We start from the raw sequence: 15,855 nt of genomic DNA on the forward strand, positions 1-15,855 counted from the left end.
GACGAAGCGTGCCCTGTCGCCCAATATCAATTTGGTGTGTCCCGCACCGTCGGCCGTGACACGCCTTATTTGGCCTTTCATGGCCGACGCACGGCCGTGCGTCGGCCACAGGCCGTCGGACAAAGAAATCACTCTGATTGGCTGTTGAGCTAGCGAATCAGTGCATGAGAAGCGAAACGGTTGCTTAAGAATGTCTTCCACAAGCAACACTCCAATGGCTGATAGCTCCAGTATCGCACAAAACATGTTTTCGATGGACGAGAGTGGAAATGGAACGCACACGCTATTTGTTGTTTGTTTAGATCACGTAATCTGTTCTTCTTCTCTGTCTTCCGGTTGTTGCCTCTTTTGAATGACGAATACACACTACCGCCGCCTGCTGGTAAGGAGAGTTATTGCCACTCACGCATGCGCAGTTCGTACGTGCTCGGCTGAAGTCTTTGCGGTGTGTTCCAGTGCGACACATGGCCAAGACGCAGGAGAACACGGCGACGCAACAGTCGGCGTCAGCGAGTTCTCTGGTGACTGCTTGGTGTGTCAGGGCCTTTAGGCTGTAGAACAAAGACTTTCCAAATTAGCTCCGAAGAAGGAGAGTTCTCGATGCGCACACTAAGGTATTTATAAGAACCGATCTTAATAATGGAAGTGTTACAAATGAATACTGGACTGCTGCCACCCATTGATGTCCAATCCAATCCAGTCTTGCCTGTATTTTATACATGTTCAATGGCTGGTGTAGATGGCATGCTCGTTCCAGACCAAGCTGTTCGAGAAATCCTCATCTGATCATCTCCTTACTTTATTGAGTCCTCTGCAAAACCCCTACCAAGCATAACAGGAAGTCAATTACATGAAGTGATCTTTGGATAGAGAAGGTACAGTTAAATATGATCATAGGGGACTTAACTAGCAGCCGGCCACTTCCTTATCCTCAACGTAATTTGTTACGAACAATAGAGAAGATCAAGACAATCATTTAAGTGTTAGCAAGTTGTGTCGAAGCACTTGTTGGAACTTCCTTGAAGAAACTGCCACTCTGGAAATACTGTACATCCCCCATACAGCAAATTATGAATTGCATGTTTGCTTAAAGATTAATTGAGTACGTTGCGTAACATGCTGTGGAGTCAATAGACGATTCTAGGTCATAGTCCTGTACGCTATCTTAGCAATTAACTCGAATCAATTACTTGGAAGTGCACTAATCAAACACGGTTCCCACTTCCCTATAATATCTGCTTTCCAGGAATATCCCTCTGAATTCACTCTCACACATTTCCAGGAAACCAGTGTTACTACACCTTCACACCTCAGATAACTGATGAGATGAGACAGGAAGAGACGAGTAAGAATAACAAGGATTTCCTATTGATGTTGTTGTTTTGATCGCATCTCAGTTTGATTGTTATCGTCTCACCTGAGCATCCACGATAGTTTTTTATTGTGCAGGGCATTTGTTCAGTTGTATGTAGAGACAAAAACAAAAGTGATTTCTGATCTTGAACGTCGGTATAATGAATAATGACGACTCGATCCATGGACTCAGGATCAGGAGCTGGATCAGTTCTTGTTTGTTTCCAAATATCTCTATAATTAAGAGTACAGCTTATAGTGAAAACACAGAGCTCAGACAATAACTGGGATTGGGTCGATTGGAGAGCGGCCAAGCATTTGATTCGTCCAGTCCACACGGCCGAGCCCAGAGAGGAAATAATGATCTGATGAGAGGCTTTTCCATGGCAACCAATTCAGAGATGAGAGGGATGTAATCACGGGATGCCCTGACCCACCTGAGATAATTCGTTCCTGTCGTCCTATGTTGTAAAAACATGCATATAAGCTTGTTTTTTACCACAAAGCTGATGTGTGACGCTTGTAAATCTGACCCCAGAGGCTCTCCGGGAACAACAAGCTGGAGTTAAACATCCCAAACCTGTAGTGCTGTCAGGAGTCCAACGTCTGCTCAGGTGTGAAATGACTGCTTTCTGTCTGACACTCTGCTGGGGAGCGTAATCACCTCGTTTTACAGGAAACACACAACCGATCTGATAATGAGCTGAGCTGTGAAATCTGCTGCTGCTGGTTCGGGCTCGGTCGGGTGCAGAGGGGGGGGGTTAGTGGTTAGGTTTTGGGACGTAAAAAGAGTTGAACAAGTGGGTGGACACTCATGAGGCAATGGCAGAAGTCACATGGGTTACATAGCCCCATAATGGTTAGCAAAGGAGGGTAGGACTCTGATTTCACTAACTTGTCCTCTTATTCCCCATTGAAAACTGATCGCTGTATTCTTCAGTTTAAATGATAACAATAGCATATCTTATTACACAGCTTGGTTGAATACTCTAATCAGATTTTTGACATTTCAGAGTTTGTTGATGTTTGCTAACAGACTGTTGGAAAGAAGAACAGACAATGTATTTTAATGTATTTTATTCCCTTGTTCTTCTTGTCTTTACTGAGTACAGTTAGAAAACTAGAGTTTGTTTCTGCGGATTGATATGAATGCACCTACTGTAGTTCTTCGATCCTCCTTAGCAACGGTCTGTTCTCCTTGGCAACGGTCTGTTAGCGAAAATGAACAACCTCTGGAATGATCCAAACCAATCAGCATTGAGTTTTCAGCTGGAAAAAAATGCTTTATACTTTTCTTGTTACGACTTAAGTCATTTACTATACAACATTTGCTGTTATTGTGGTTATTTAATAGCATTTAAAGTGCTGTCATATTGCTGTTTGAATGCCAAATGAATACCCTTGCATACCTCTCTTTGTGGTGCAGACGGAAGAGCAAACTTTCTTTAATATTATTACGTTCCCTTCTGAGCTAGGGGAATCAGAGGGAAGCAACACAACCAGATTGGAATTGGTATTATAAGCGGTTTATTTTAAACAGCTGGTAAACAAAATGGCAGGCAAGCAGCCTGAAACAAACAAATTGCCACAAACATCGGTTTACATAACAAACAAAGAGGCCACAAGGGCGCACGTTTAAATAGGCAACCAAACTAAGAGAGGACTCTAAAAAGGGAGCCTGTGTACATACAAAGAAAATAGGTAATAATAATAACAACGAAAACCCTCACTATCAAATTGGTACAATCTAACTAAGGGAAGCTGTAAGGGAACACAGCTGAGGTAATTATTACACAAAACGAACCCCACATAAATCAACACGACACTAAGCACATACGAGTTAACCCCTGTTAACAGAATGTATCGCAATCAATAAGACCACACAAGTTAAACACAGAACAACGAGCAAATAGCGAGAGGCGTCTGTTCCTCAACAGAGCCTCCAGAGTGATGATAGTCCGCGGCCTTTGTACTCCTCCCCAGCAGGTGTGCGCCGGCTGTGCGCTGCGATTGGCTGTCGTCGATCCAATCACCCTCTTCAGAGGCGGACCAGGAGATGACAGCCAATGACGTCGGGGCAACCACACAGCTCATTTACATATCACACACACACGCACACAGCTGGAAACACTCACAGGCAAATTAATGAGCAGACAGAAACAGCAGCCGTAACAAATATACAACAAGAAATATTATTTAAAAAACCTTAATGGACTGACCGAACCAAACACTAACAGAAATGGTGACATCTCTAACTTTGTTGTAATTAAATTCAAATCAAAATGCTTTTCTTTGACATTTGGATACACTTCATAAGGTGATCACACGGGTAAAAGATGAGAAAATAGAGACCTGGCCAGAATTATCCAGAGCAAAAAAAGTTGTCTCTCCTCATGTCAGCGGGCTTGATAATAGCTTTTATTCAGAAGAGCACAGTGCAGAGAAACAGAGCCGTAGACGCAGTGAGAGACAGGCAAGTACTCACAGCTTCTCTCAAATACCAGGTCAGGTGTAATTGCTGGCTAATGTCTGCGATCACCTGGATCCTTTTCTCCGCTCTGCCCTTTAAATAGCAGCCTGTCGAATTAGAGAGCGATCACACAGCTCTTCTCCGTCTTCAGAGCCTGCCTTGCTCTTTTTGTAAAGGCAAGGTCAACACGTCCTCCTGCTCACACTCACATATTACTCTTGTTTGTATTCATGCCTTCTGCCTGCCTTCTCTTTAGCAATTATTGATTTTGTTTTGATTGTTGTGCTTCCTTTTATTTGTCTTGTCTGAAGTGTTTTTCCTAACCTTACCATTTCTAAATTTGACATTTCACATCAATCCCCCCTTTGAAATGTATATTTATTTATTTACATCATGTTGTTTTTTTCTTTAGTCCTGACTTTTAAAGAGTCCTATCCTGCTGATGTTCAGGTGTATATCAGTATCTAGTGTCTCTACTTTAAAGAGTCCTCTCCTGCTGATGTTCAGGTGTATATCAGTATGTAGTGTCTCTACTTTAAAGAGTCCTCTCCTGCTGATGTTCAGGTGTATATCAGTATGTGGTGTCTCTACTTTAAAGAGTCCTCTCCTGCTGATGTTCAGGTGTATATCAGTATGTAGTGTCTCTACTTTAAAGAGTCCTCTCCTGCTGATGTTCAGGTGTATATCAGTATGTAGTGTCTCTACTTTAAAGAGTCCTCTCCTGCTGATGTTCAGGTGTTTATCAGTATGTAGTGTCTCTACTTTAAAGAGTCCTCTCCTGCTGATGTTCAGGTGTATATCAGTATGTAGTGTCTCTACTTTAAAGAGTCCTCTCCTGCTGATGTTCAGGTGTGTATATCAGTATGTAGTGTCTCTACTTTAAAGAGTCCTCTCCTGCTGATGTTCAGGTGTATATCAGTATGTAGTGTCTCTACTTTAAAGAGTCCTCTCCTGCTGATGTTCAGGTGTATATCAGTATGTAATGTCTCTACTTTAAAGAGTCCTCTCCTGCTGATGTTCAGGTGTATATCAGTATGTAGTGTCTCTACTTTAAAGAGTCCTCTCCTGTTGATGTTCAGGTGTATATCAGTATGTAGTGTCTCTACTTTAAAGAGTCCTCTCCTGCTGATGTTCAGGTGTACATCAGTATGTAGTGTCTCTACTTTAAAGAGTCCTCTCCTGCTGATGTTCAGGTGTATATTAGTAGTGTACTGGGACATGTCTCCATGCTTTAATGTTGTAAAAGCTCATACTGCCTGTGCAGCAGCACCTCTTTTCACCCCCTGTCCGAAACCAGAGCCCAGTCTGCTCTGATTGGTTAACCTCTCAGAGATGCCCCCCTCCCCCCCCTTAACCTATAGCGTGTTGGAGCGTTAGCCAATAGAAGCTTGAGTTTTACATGGAGATTTCACTAAAATACAGAAGTAAACAAAGGAGTCCAATGGAGGCGTTTCAGGCAGGGAGAGAAACTCCCTCTGGAAGGATTTTAGCCTCTGAGACCATTTAAATGCACTAAAAACACAAAAAGCATAAGAGGGCACCTTTAAACTCATCTCTCACTGGAACTCATTTAGCAAAGTGTTCATACGCTGCTTTTGTCCTATTTCTCTGTCCGTCTCTATTAAAGCTTGTCAACTGCAGAGATATAACGTTGACAGGACCGACTGATCCAACTTCATCTCCTCTGTGGCCGCACTTCACCTTTGAGAAATGCCACTGGTCTACATTTCTGTTATTAGCCGCTGTGAGGGCTGATAAACAAATGTCAGTAGTCTGAAGATGTTCACGTAATACAAGCACAACGCACTGAACACCTTTTATTATAACTGAAGACTGTTTTTCATCCTTTAATTTGATCGACAGTTTGCTTTACTAAGGCTGTTTGTAGAAGAAGAAAAAGGGTAGAAATAAGTAGATGCCACATTAGATTTGCTTCACTGAGCATCCAACAAGACAGCTGGCTCTGAGTGACGGTGAAATGCAGTATATGTGTCGCATAAAGCCAACAACGGCAGACACAGCCAAAAGATACGCAATGATTTCTGTGGAAAACCCCATCAGACATGTGTCATGGTATTTAAATAAAGCTTTGATATTATGCTCATGGTTAACTCATCACCACCTGTCTGCCTCTCTGTGTCCCTGCTGTCAATTTCTACCACTTCTACCATTACAAACATAATCATCCCTCTCAGTCCTCTCATCCACTCATGTCTCTGACTGCATCATTATATTTTCTGCTTTCAGTTTTGATCTCACGCCACACGAATGTTCAGCCATGAAGGACAAGTGGCTTTATTCTGTGTGAAATCTCCAAAGTAAAATAGCATTAATGCCCACACACATTGCACAGCTCTATTTATGGCCTCTCTGCAGTAGCCAGGCTTATATGTGATTTCAGTATTTTACTGATTGAGGATTAAATATGTGACACATTGGATTCACACAAGATGCATCAATCAATATTAGATTATGAAACGCAACAACTGCCTTCTGTTTCTCACTTCAGGATGAACCTTGTTCTTTTTGTGGACCCTTCTATTTTGTTTCTTACAGTTACTTCATTGTTGTTTTTAAACCAATTAAAAAAGCAAACTTTAGTTAAGTTTTGTATTCAACTAACCTCTTACTTAAGGAGGAACCTTATTCTTTTTGTTCACCCTTCTAATTTGTTTCTTACAGTTACTTCATTGTTGTTTTTAAAGCAATATATTAAAGCTACAGACCCAGAATCAGCACTTCTCAACAGGGCTGAAATAGGGGGGTATGAGGCATGGCTATAAATGGGCAGTGTTGGGTCTAACGCACTACACAGTAACGCGTTACTGTAACGCAACTACTTTGTGCGGTAACTAATATCGTTAGTGGTTACCTATTCCCATTAAGTAACGTCGTTATAGTTACTGTGATTTAAATGGGTGCGTTACTGCGTTACATCCTGTGATCCAACTGAACCGAAATCTCCCTGCGGATGTAACTTACAGGCGATTACAGCGATGTCCTCTCACAGCACCATGGAAAAGTGAAAGTAACCAGAGGGGAGTGATGATTGGTTAACGCGGGGTAACATTTCAGGGTAAGACAATCAGAGACAGAGTTGGGCGGGTCTTGCCTTATGGGGAAATAGACTGTATATATAAAGGAAAATACACACACGAACACTTGCTAATGCTAACACACACACACACACACACACACACACACACACACACACACACACACACACACACACACACACACACACACACACACACACACACACACACACACACACACACACACACACACACACACGGCAACGCTTACCACTAGCACACACACACACAATGGCAGATGCAAGTATCAGCGAGAGCAGCAGCGCATTTGCAACTTGGAAATATAACCACTATTTTCAATTTGTGGAGATAAAGGACGCAAAAAATCTTACGGTAAAATGTAAACTGTGTGCATTGTCCACATCGAAAAACAGCAATGCCAATCTCCTGAAGCACCTAAGTAATGTACATGGGGCTATAAAACTAGTCGCCAAAGACCCCACCGTCTCAACCACCGGCAGTGACCCAGATGGAGCAACACCATTTAAACAGCCAGAAAAAGATTTTTTTAAATCACCACATGTCACCCAGAGTCAACTAAACAGATTGATTTCCAGGTATGTTGTTGAGGACATGCTGCCCATCGCAACGGTCGAGTCTGTTGCCTTCAGAGAACTAGTCAGCAAAAAACAACACAAAAACTTGTATTTTTATTGTTATTATTTTTAAAGTAAAGTAAAGTAACTTGTTACTAGTTATTTTTATAATTTAGTAACTAATAAAGAAACGAGTTACTTTTTTGAGAGTAGTAACTATATAACTATTACTAGTTACTTTTTAAAACACTGTAAATGGGTGATCTGTTTGGTATTTTGAGCAAAACACTTCATAGACATGTTTGTTATGTATATATCTGAGACCTATAATATATGCCTTAAAATAGTACAATAGGAGACCTTTAAAATGGATATAATCAAAACCACTATTGTAATAATTGTTTTACCCTCGGCTAATTAATGTAGCCACAGAGTTTGAGTCAAATTATGAAGCTTTCAAGCTCTATTCACAAAAAACTGCCTTTTGTTTCTCACTTCAGGATGAACCTTCTTCATTTGGTTGACCCTTCCTACAGTTGAAATAATTTCTTACAGTTACTTCATTTGTGTTTTTAAAGCAATATAAAAAACACTTTAGTTCGGTACTGTACTCACCTCTTTCTCTCCCCCCCCCCCCCCCCCCCAGCCCCAGGGGCATCAGCCTCCCCCGGCCCTACTACAGTGCCGATGAGGATGACGAGCGGCCCTTCATCTGCTCGCTGCCCATCGACAACGGCATCATGTCCTGCTCAGACGTCCCGGCGCGGCGTGAGGGCGGACGGACGTGCTGCCTGGATAAAGACGACGCCCTGTACCGCCAGTCGCTGGGCCTCAGCCCCGAGCCGCTGGCCAATGGGAGCGTCAGCGTGGGCGGGCTCTGTGTGAACTGGAACCAGTACTACACCCGCTGCCACACGGGGCTCAGCAACCCTCACAAAGGAGCCATCAACTTCGACAACATCTGCTTCGCCTGGATCGTCATCTTTCAGGTGAGAGACTCGTTTGTTGATACTTTAGATTAAGGCACACACACTCACCATCAACTAGTTGTTCATTAACATATTAGAGTCAACATACTAGCTTATTGGTTATGAACAAGACTTCACTTTAAAGTGGACCTATCATGCTATATTTGAATAATATAGTGTAGGACCATACCTATATAAGACATATTTATACTTTTTATTTTTCAAAATACCAAACAGATCATGCATTTTATCCATTCCTCATTTCGCTCAATTTAACACTGCCTTTGCATCATGGCTGACACCATCTACAGGCGTGGTATATGTACTACAGCGTCTCCAGCGCTTTCCAACGGCAATGTCCGTGGCTGCCTCCTCCTGATTGGTGGAGTTGGCCCAATAGCCATAGCGCCACTTCTGTGACGTCATAGAAGTGTTCAAATCTGGATCAGTCTGTATCAGATCCGTTGCAGCCCCTTTTTAAGAGATTTGGGTATGGAGGAAAATAGAGAGGGTTGTGTTTTCTGACACTTGGTGAGTTCCCTGGAACACCGGGGACACATGTTCATGTAGAACAGACGTACACAAGTGCATTTTAAATGATAGGTCCCCTTTAAAATAGGGAACATATTCTGAGTTAGAAACACCACATTTTGAGTTATCTTGACACTTTAACACTTTGACACTTTAACACTTTAACACTTTAACACTTGGGCAATAGCAAGTACACACATGTTCCCAAGCTGTTCCTTTAAGGAGCATGTCACCTCCCAGTAAAGGCATTTTGTGGATTCACTTATTGTTTGCTCACTGTTCTCCTTTCCTCTCCACTGCAGGTGATCACTCTGGAGGGCTGGGTGGAGATCATGTACTATGTGATGGATGCTCACTCCTTCTACAACTTCATCTACTTCATCCTGCTGATTATTGTAAGTCACACTCGTACACTGTGCACAAAGTAGGCCTGGCTTTGTGCAGCCGGGCGACTCGCTTACTTCTAGATGTCCTGATTGTGTTGCCATGCCACTGATGACTGCAATGCGAAGCTGTTACACTCATTCTCTCTACTTCTCTCACACACACACACACACACACACACACACACACACACACACACACACACACACACACACACACACACACACACACACACACACACACACACACACACACACACACACACTGAGTTAAAAGCCCTGCAGAATCCTCCTATTGTTCTGTTAACACTTTTTAATTCCAATCCTTTAGCTACTGTTTCCGTATATCCGGTGCTCATACTGTGTGTTCCCCTATGTATATGTCATTCTCAGTCTGTCAGAGAGACGGCGTGTGTGTGTGTGTGTGTGTGTGTGTGTGTGTGTGTGTGTGTGTGTGTGTGTGTGTGTGTGTGTGTGTGTGTGTGTGTGTGTGTGTGTGTGTGTGTGTGTGTGTGTGTGTGTGTGTGTGTGTGTGTGTGTGTGTGTGTGTGTGTGTGTGTCATAATGCAGCGTGACTGCCAGTCCCGGTTGCTTCTCAACCCGGGGGCTGCCGTTTTGTTACACTTTTAATTGCCTGCCTTCAGATTCAGACACAAGTCTCTCCTCTCTCCTTTATTTCTTCTTCCATTACCGTCCAAATCCGTCACTCATCCTTTCTTGCCACCCTATCTTCCTTATCTTTTCCTGCCATCTATCAATCCTTGCTAACGTGCCCTTCCTTCCCTTCGTCCTTCACCCGTCTCACTCTCTTTCCTTTTCTCTCCCCCCCCTCCAGACTCCCTTCATAATACTCTTCCTACCTGCATTTCATCTCCCCTCTCTCGCTGAGCATCAATCATGCATATGTCACTCTACTCATTATTCTCAGTCACGCGGAAACATTTGCAAACAGGCACGCCAACACCAATCCAGTTTCCAATACATATTAAAGCTGTGAGTGTTCCCATTGGAGCCCATGTTACATGATGTGTTGACCTATCTCAGGCTGTGCCGTCGTAAATCATCTCCTCTCCGCAGAAGCCATCACACTCTAGCCCTGAGCTAGAGTATATTCAATTCAAATGTTATTCAAAGTACTTGATTTGTCCCTGGGGGGCAGTGTGCAGAGGCATGTAGAGAGGAACAGTAACACAGTATAGAAAATACAGGGAAAAGTAGAGACAAATACAAGTTAAATAAACTGCCATAGAAACCAATGCATAATCCCTGCTATGCCTTCGATGTTTGGGGGTGATGTCTAAGGACCCTCTACCATATGATACGATAATAATTAGTTGTCAGATCAAGTCTGAAATGTTACTTACATCACAGCAGCTCCATTTGCAACATCTAAGAAGGACTTAAGACACAAAGAGGAGATCAAATATTTGACCTCACATCACGATCACTGAAGAGAACGTTCTTCTATCTGCATCGTATCTGCTTAGGCTATGCTATCGTGTACTTGTGTTTGACATGCAGTTCAATCTAAAGGTTGTTCAGCCATCACACCTACTTATTGTGTTCCACTAGACTTAAGAAATACCTTCTACGATCAATAAAACAAATGTATTGATTAGGGTTGCAAAGGGGAGGAAACTTTCCGGTAAATTTCCGGAAAGTTTCCATGGGAAGTTAAAGTGGACTTATCATGCTATATTTGAATAATATAGTGTAGGACCATACCTATATAAGGCATATTTATACTTTTTATTTTTCAAAATAACAAACAGATCATGCATTTTAGCCATTCCTCATTTCGCTCAATTTAACACTGTCTTTGCATCATGGGCTGATTCTGTGAGAACAGCACCATCTACAGGCCTGGCATATGTACTACAGCGTCTCCAACGGCAATGTCCGTGGCTGTCTCCTCCTGATTGGTGGAGTTGGCCCAATAGCCGTAGCGCCACTTCTGTGACCTCATAGAAGTGTTCAAATCTGGATCGGTCTGTATCAGATCCGTTGCAGCCCCTTTTTAAGAGATTTGGGTATGGAGGAAAATAGAGAGGGTTGTGTTTTCTGACACTTGGTGAGTTCCCTGGAACACCGGGGACACATGTTCATGTAGAAAAGATTAAACAAAAAAAATGACATTTCAACAGATTTTTTAATTTCTTTTTTTTTTAAAGTAGAACAGAACAAGTTTTAATTATTGTATTGAACAATTATTGGTTTCATTGAACAACGAAAACAGGAATGTTGAGTTAAATATTAATCTGTTCATGTGATGGAGGAATGCACAGTGCCTGTAGGGGGCGTGGTCTCAATAGCCATGCAGTAAGCAGTGTGCTATGGCATGGATATTCAAGTGTACTTGAATGGCATATGTTTGCTTTAGTCAAGATTATGTTAAAATATACTTTCCCCAACTATATTGAAGTTCCCTATGAAGAGCCAACCTTCCATTTAGAAAATTCCCAGTTTATTCCCGTTAATTCCCGTTAATTCCCGTGGAAAGTTTCCATCTTTGAAAATTCCCGGAATTTTGCAACCCTAATATTGACACACACTGATGGACAAGAATTCACTCGCATGCATTTTCCCGGATGTTTTAATAAAGATTTCTTCACCACACATGATTTTATGATATTATGGTTGTCTTTTGATGTGAGAGCATCAGTGGGGAGGAAGGGAAGGGAGGACTAGACTAAGAGTTGGTGGAAAGTAAGAGATGTGGAGAGGATGACGAAATTGGAGAAGAAATAGAGGCATGAAGAGGGAGGAAAATTGTGAGTGATGTGAAGAGTGAGGGTGATGGAGGAGGGGTGGGAATGGATGGATCAATGAAGACGAGGAATCAGGAGCGGAGGGTAGTGCTGTTGGCATGAAATCACAGAGGGGATTGGAGGATGGGGGGAGGACGCGACCACATGTTGGACTCCCTCTTTGATCTGAAATGAAATGGTATTAATTAGAGCGAAAGCCTCAGCATGTCCTCCGGCCTCTCTGAGCACACACTGATCACAGCTTCAGCAGCATGTCAACCGCTACGTCTACCAACTTCTTACATTTAAATACTGTAGTATTGGGAAAAGGCAAGTTGATATATGCTGTACAGCACATGTTTTGAATTAGAAGATACAGCACCAATATTAAAGAGTCAAGTAAAGACGACAGAAACCATTTAAAAACAAATGTGAAAGTTTCATTGTCACCAAAACTTTACTTTGACCATAATAATAAAACATTTTATTCTGTATGTTAATAGCAATTGTTTTTTTTTAGGTAATATTTGGCACGGCTCTTTGTTAGCTTGCTAATAACATGCTAATATTTAGTATTCAGTAGGTCAAACTGTGTCTCTATTTTAAAGAGTCCTCTCCTGCTGATGTTCAGGTGTATATCAGTATGTAGTGTCTCTACTTTAAAGAGTCCTCTCCTGCTGATGTTCAGGTGTATATCAGTATGTAGTGTCTCTACTTTAAAGAGTCCTCTCCTACTGATGTTCAGGTGTATATCAGTATGTAGTGTCTCTACTTTAAAGAGTTCTCTCCTGCTGATGTTCAGGTGTATATCAGTATGTAGTGTCTCTACTTTAAAGAGTCCTCTCCTGCTGATGTTCAGGTGTATATCAGTATGTAGTGTCTCTACTTTAAAGAGTCCTCTCCTGCTGATGTTCAGGTGTATATCAGTATGTAGTGTCTCTACTTTAAAGAGTCCTCTCCTGCTGATGTTCAGGTGTATATCAGTATGTAGTGTCTCTACTTTAAAGAGTCCTCTCCTGCTGATGTTCAGGTGTATATCAGTATGTAGTGTCTCTACTTTAAAGAGTCCTCTCCTGCTGATGTTCAGGTGTATATCAGTATGTAGTGTCTCTACTTTAAAGAGTCCTCTCCTCCTGATGTTCAGGTGTATATCAGTATGTAGTGTCTCTACTTTAAAGAGTCCTCTCCTGCTGATGTTCAGGTGTATATCAGTATGTAGTGTCTCTACTTTAAAGAGTCCTCTCCTGCTGATGTTCAGGTGTATATCAGTATGTAGTGTCTCTACTTTAAAGAGTCCTCTCCTGCTGATGTTCAGGTGTATATCAGTATGTAGTGTCTCTACTTTAAAGAGTCCTCTCCTGCTGATGTTCAGGTGTCTATCAATATGTAGTGTCTCTACTTTAAAGAGTCCTCTCCTGCTGATGTTCAGGTGTATATCAGTATGTAGTGTCTCTACTTTAAAGAGTCCTCTCCTACTGATGTTCAGGTGTATATCAGTATGTAGTGTCTCTACTTTAAAGAGTTCTCTCCTGCTGATGTTCAGGTGTATATCAGTATGTAGTGTCTCTACTTTAAAGAGTCCTCTCCTGCTGATGTTCAGGTGTATATCAGTATGTAGTGTCTCTACTTTAAAGAGTCCTCTCCTGCTGATGTTCAGGTGTATATCAGTATGTAGTGTCTCTACTTTAAAGAGTCCTCTCCTGCTGATGTTCAGGTGTATATCAGTATGTAGTGTCTCTACTTTAAAGAGTCCTCTCCTGCTGATGTTCAGGTGTATATCAGTATGTAGTGTCTCTACTTTAAAGAGTCCTCTCCTGCTGATGTTCAGGTGTATATCAGTATGTAGTGTCTCTACTTTAAAGAGTCCTCTCCTCCTGATGTTCAGGTGTATATCAGTATGTAGTGTCTCTACTTTAAAGAGTCCTCTCCTGCTGATGTTCAGGTGTATATCAGTATGTAGTGTCTCTACTTTAAAGAGTCCTCTCCTGCTGATGTTCAGGTGTATATCAGTATGTAGTGTCTCTACTTTAAAGAGTCCTCTCCTGCTGATGTTCAGGTGTATATCAGTATGTAGTGTCTCTACTTTAAAGAGTCCTCTCCTGCTGATGTTCAGGTGTCTATCAATATGTAGTGTCTCTACTTTAAAGAGTCCTCTCCTGCTGATGTTTAGGTGTATATCAGTATGTAGTGTCTCTACTTTAAAGAGTCCTCTCCCGCTGATGTTCAGGTGTATATCAGTATGTAGTGTCTCTACTTTAAAGAGTCCTCTCCTGCTGATGTTCAGGTTTAGATGAGTGAGTCCTCACTGCTTAATGTATCTGTATTAATCACGCTCATGGTGTTGCAGACTGAGTTTCCTCGCAGGGCTTTTCTCCCTGCAGAGCTTTGACGGTGGGGATCTTGTCAGATTTGTTACAGCTTGTCTCAGCGCTTGTCTCACAAACAGACTTAGCGGAGGAAAGTGATTTAAAGCATTACGGTTCACACGTTAAAAAGTTCTGTTCTTATCCCCGCTTGTGCTTATCTGGAGAACAGACAGATGACGAGATTGTATTTATGTTTCCTTTAATGCTGCACGACACTGAGCGTGGAGACGGACAGAGAGAGGAGAGTGTATTTAGTAGTTTGACAATTTCACTCACATGCAGATTGAGCGTGATCAATTGAATTGAGAATCAGAGGGGTGAGTGATAACAAGAGAGCGCAAGAAGAGAGAGCGTGACAGATGGAGGGACAGATGAGAGAAGTGAGATAAAAATGGAGAGACTTTGAGAGTCGCTGTACACTGATTAGCATCATGTAGCAGCTTAGACACAAGGACTCAGAGGAATTAAAGGCTTTGCTTAGGAAAAGCTTTGGTCCTGTGAAATTAAGGTTTGCCGTCTGGAAGGGCCGTAACCTGCATTTGTTCCAGAGCCGCTGAGTGTGATGAGCCTTTTGATTCGACGTGACCTCGCTTACCGGGTATTAACGTTGAACCATGTGTATAAACACCTGCTCATCAACAGTCGATGTGTTCTTGGTGACTTAGACAGAGACGAACCTTAGACACTCCTTGGGGTTTAGTCGATTCCTTACAGTTCATATCTTTTCTTCAGAGCTTCATGCAAAAGAGATGTTTGGCCTTCAGCAGCAACATCTATTTTATATTATCTCTTAATGTTCTGCGTAGAGAAAAGGGCATTGAAATCAGAAACCTTAAGAGAACTCTAAAAACGTTCTTAAGTATTTGGCGGCGTGTGAGAATGGGTAACTTCCCTCTAAAGACTAAATAATGGAAGGTACTCTGGCCTATTATCAGGAATAGTATTAAAGTGGTGACCCTCAAAAGCTGAGAGGAAAAGCAGAACTTTAGCAGTTGTGAAATTATCTGTTCCCGGATTAATTTTATTTTTTATCTTGGTAATTAAAACATTAATGAATTCTAAGAATCAATGGGCAATTACGAAAACACTCCAAAACAGGTATTGGATACCAAATGTGTCCGTAAACTATTTCTAAGAACCCCAAAAATAAGCTACCTAGATTTGGCCCCCTTTAAGATACATTTCCTAAATGTAAGTAACTTACTTTTATGTTAAATGATAAAAAAACTACGAAGAAAGCTCCATTTGTGAGCAATAAACAACGATATACAGCAGCGGTGTCAAATTCAATTTCATCACGGGCCACATTCGCATAAAGGTTGCACTCAAAGGGCCGGTTGTAACTATATAAATATATAAAGATATAAAATAATGTATTCTATTACATTATTGCCTCTGAATTTGAT

The 15,855-nt window shown here is 41.8% G+C and overlaps 1 protein-coding gene across 1 annotated transcript in view; it reads left to right on the forward strand.

Annotated features, from left to right (window-relative positions):
* Positions 1-15,855, forward strand: part of LOC307045185 (voltage-dependent T-type calcium channel subunit alpha-1I-like) — a 211,457-nt gene that overhangs the window by 57,451 nt on the left and 138,151 nt on the right. Inside the window, exons 5-6 of the mRNA XM_079690718.1 lie at positions 8,101-8,443; positions 9,256-9,348. Coding sequence (XP_079546844.1) covers positions 8,101-8,443; positions 9,256-9,348 — 436 coding nt within the window. The remainder of the gene's footprint in view (positions 1-8,100; positions 8,444-9,255; positions 9,349-15,855) is intronic.

This window comes from Notothenia rossii, assembly GCF_949606895.1.
Source record: "Notothenia rossii genome assembly, chromosome: 1".
NCBI classification, from domain to species: domain Eukaryota; kingdom Metazoa; phylum Chordata; class Actinopteri; order Perciformes; family Nototheniidae; genus Notothenia; species Notothenia rossii.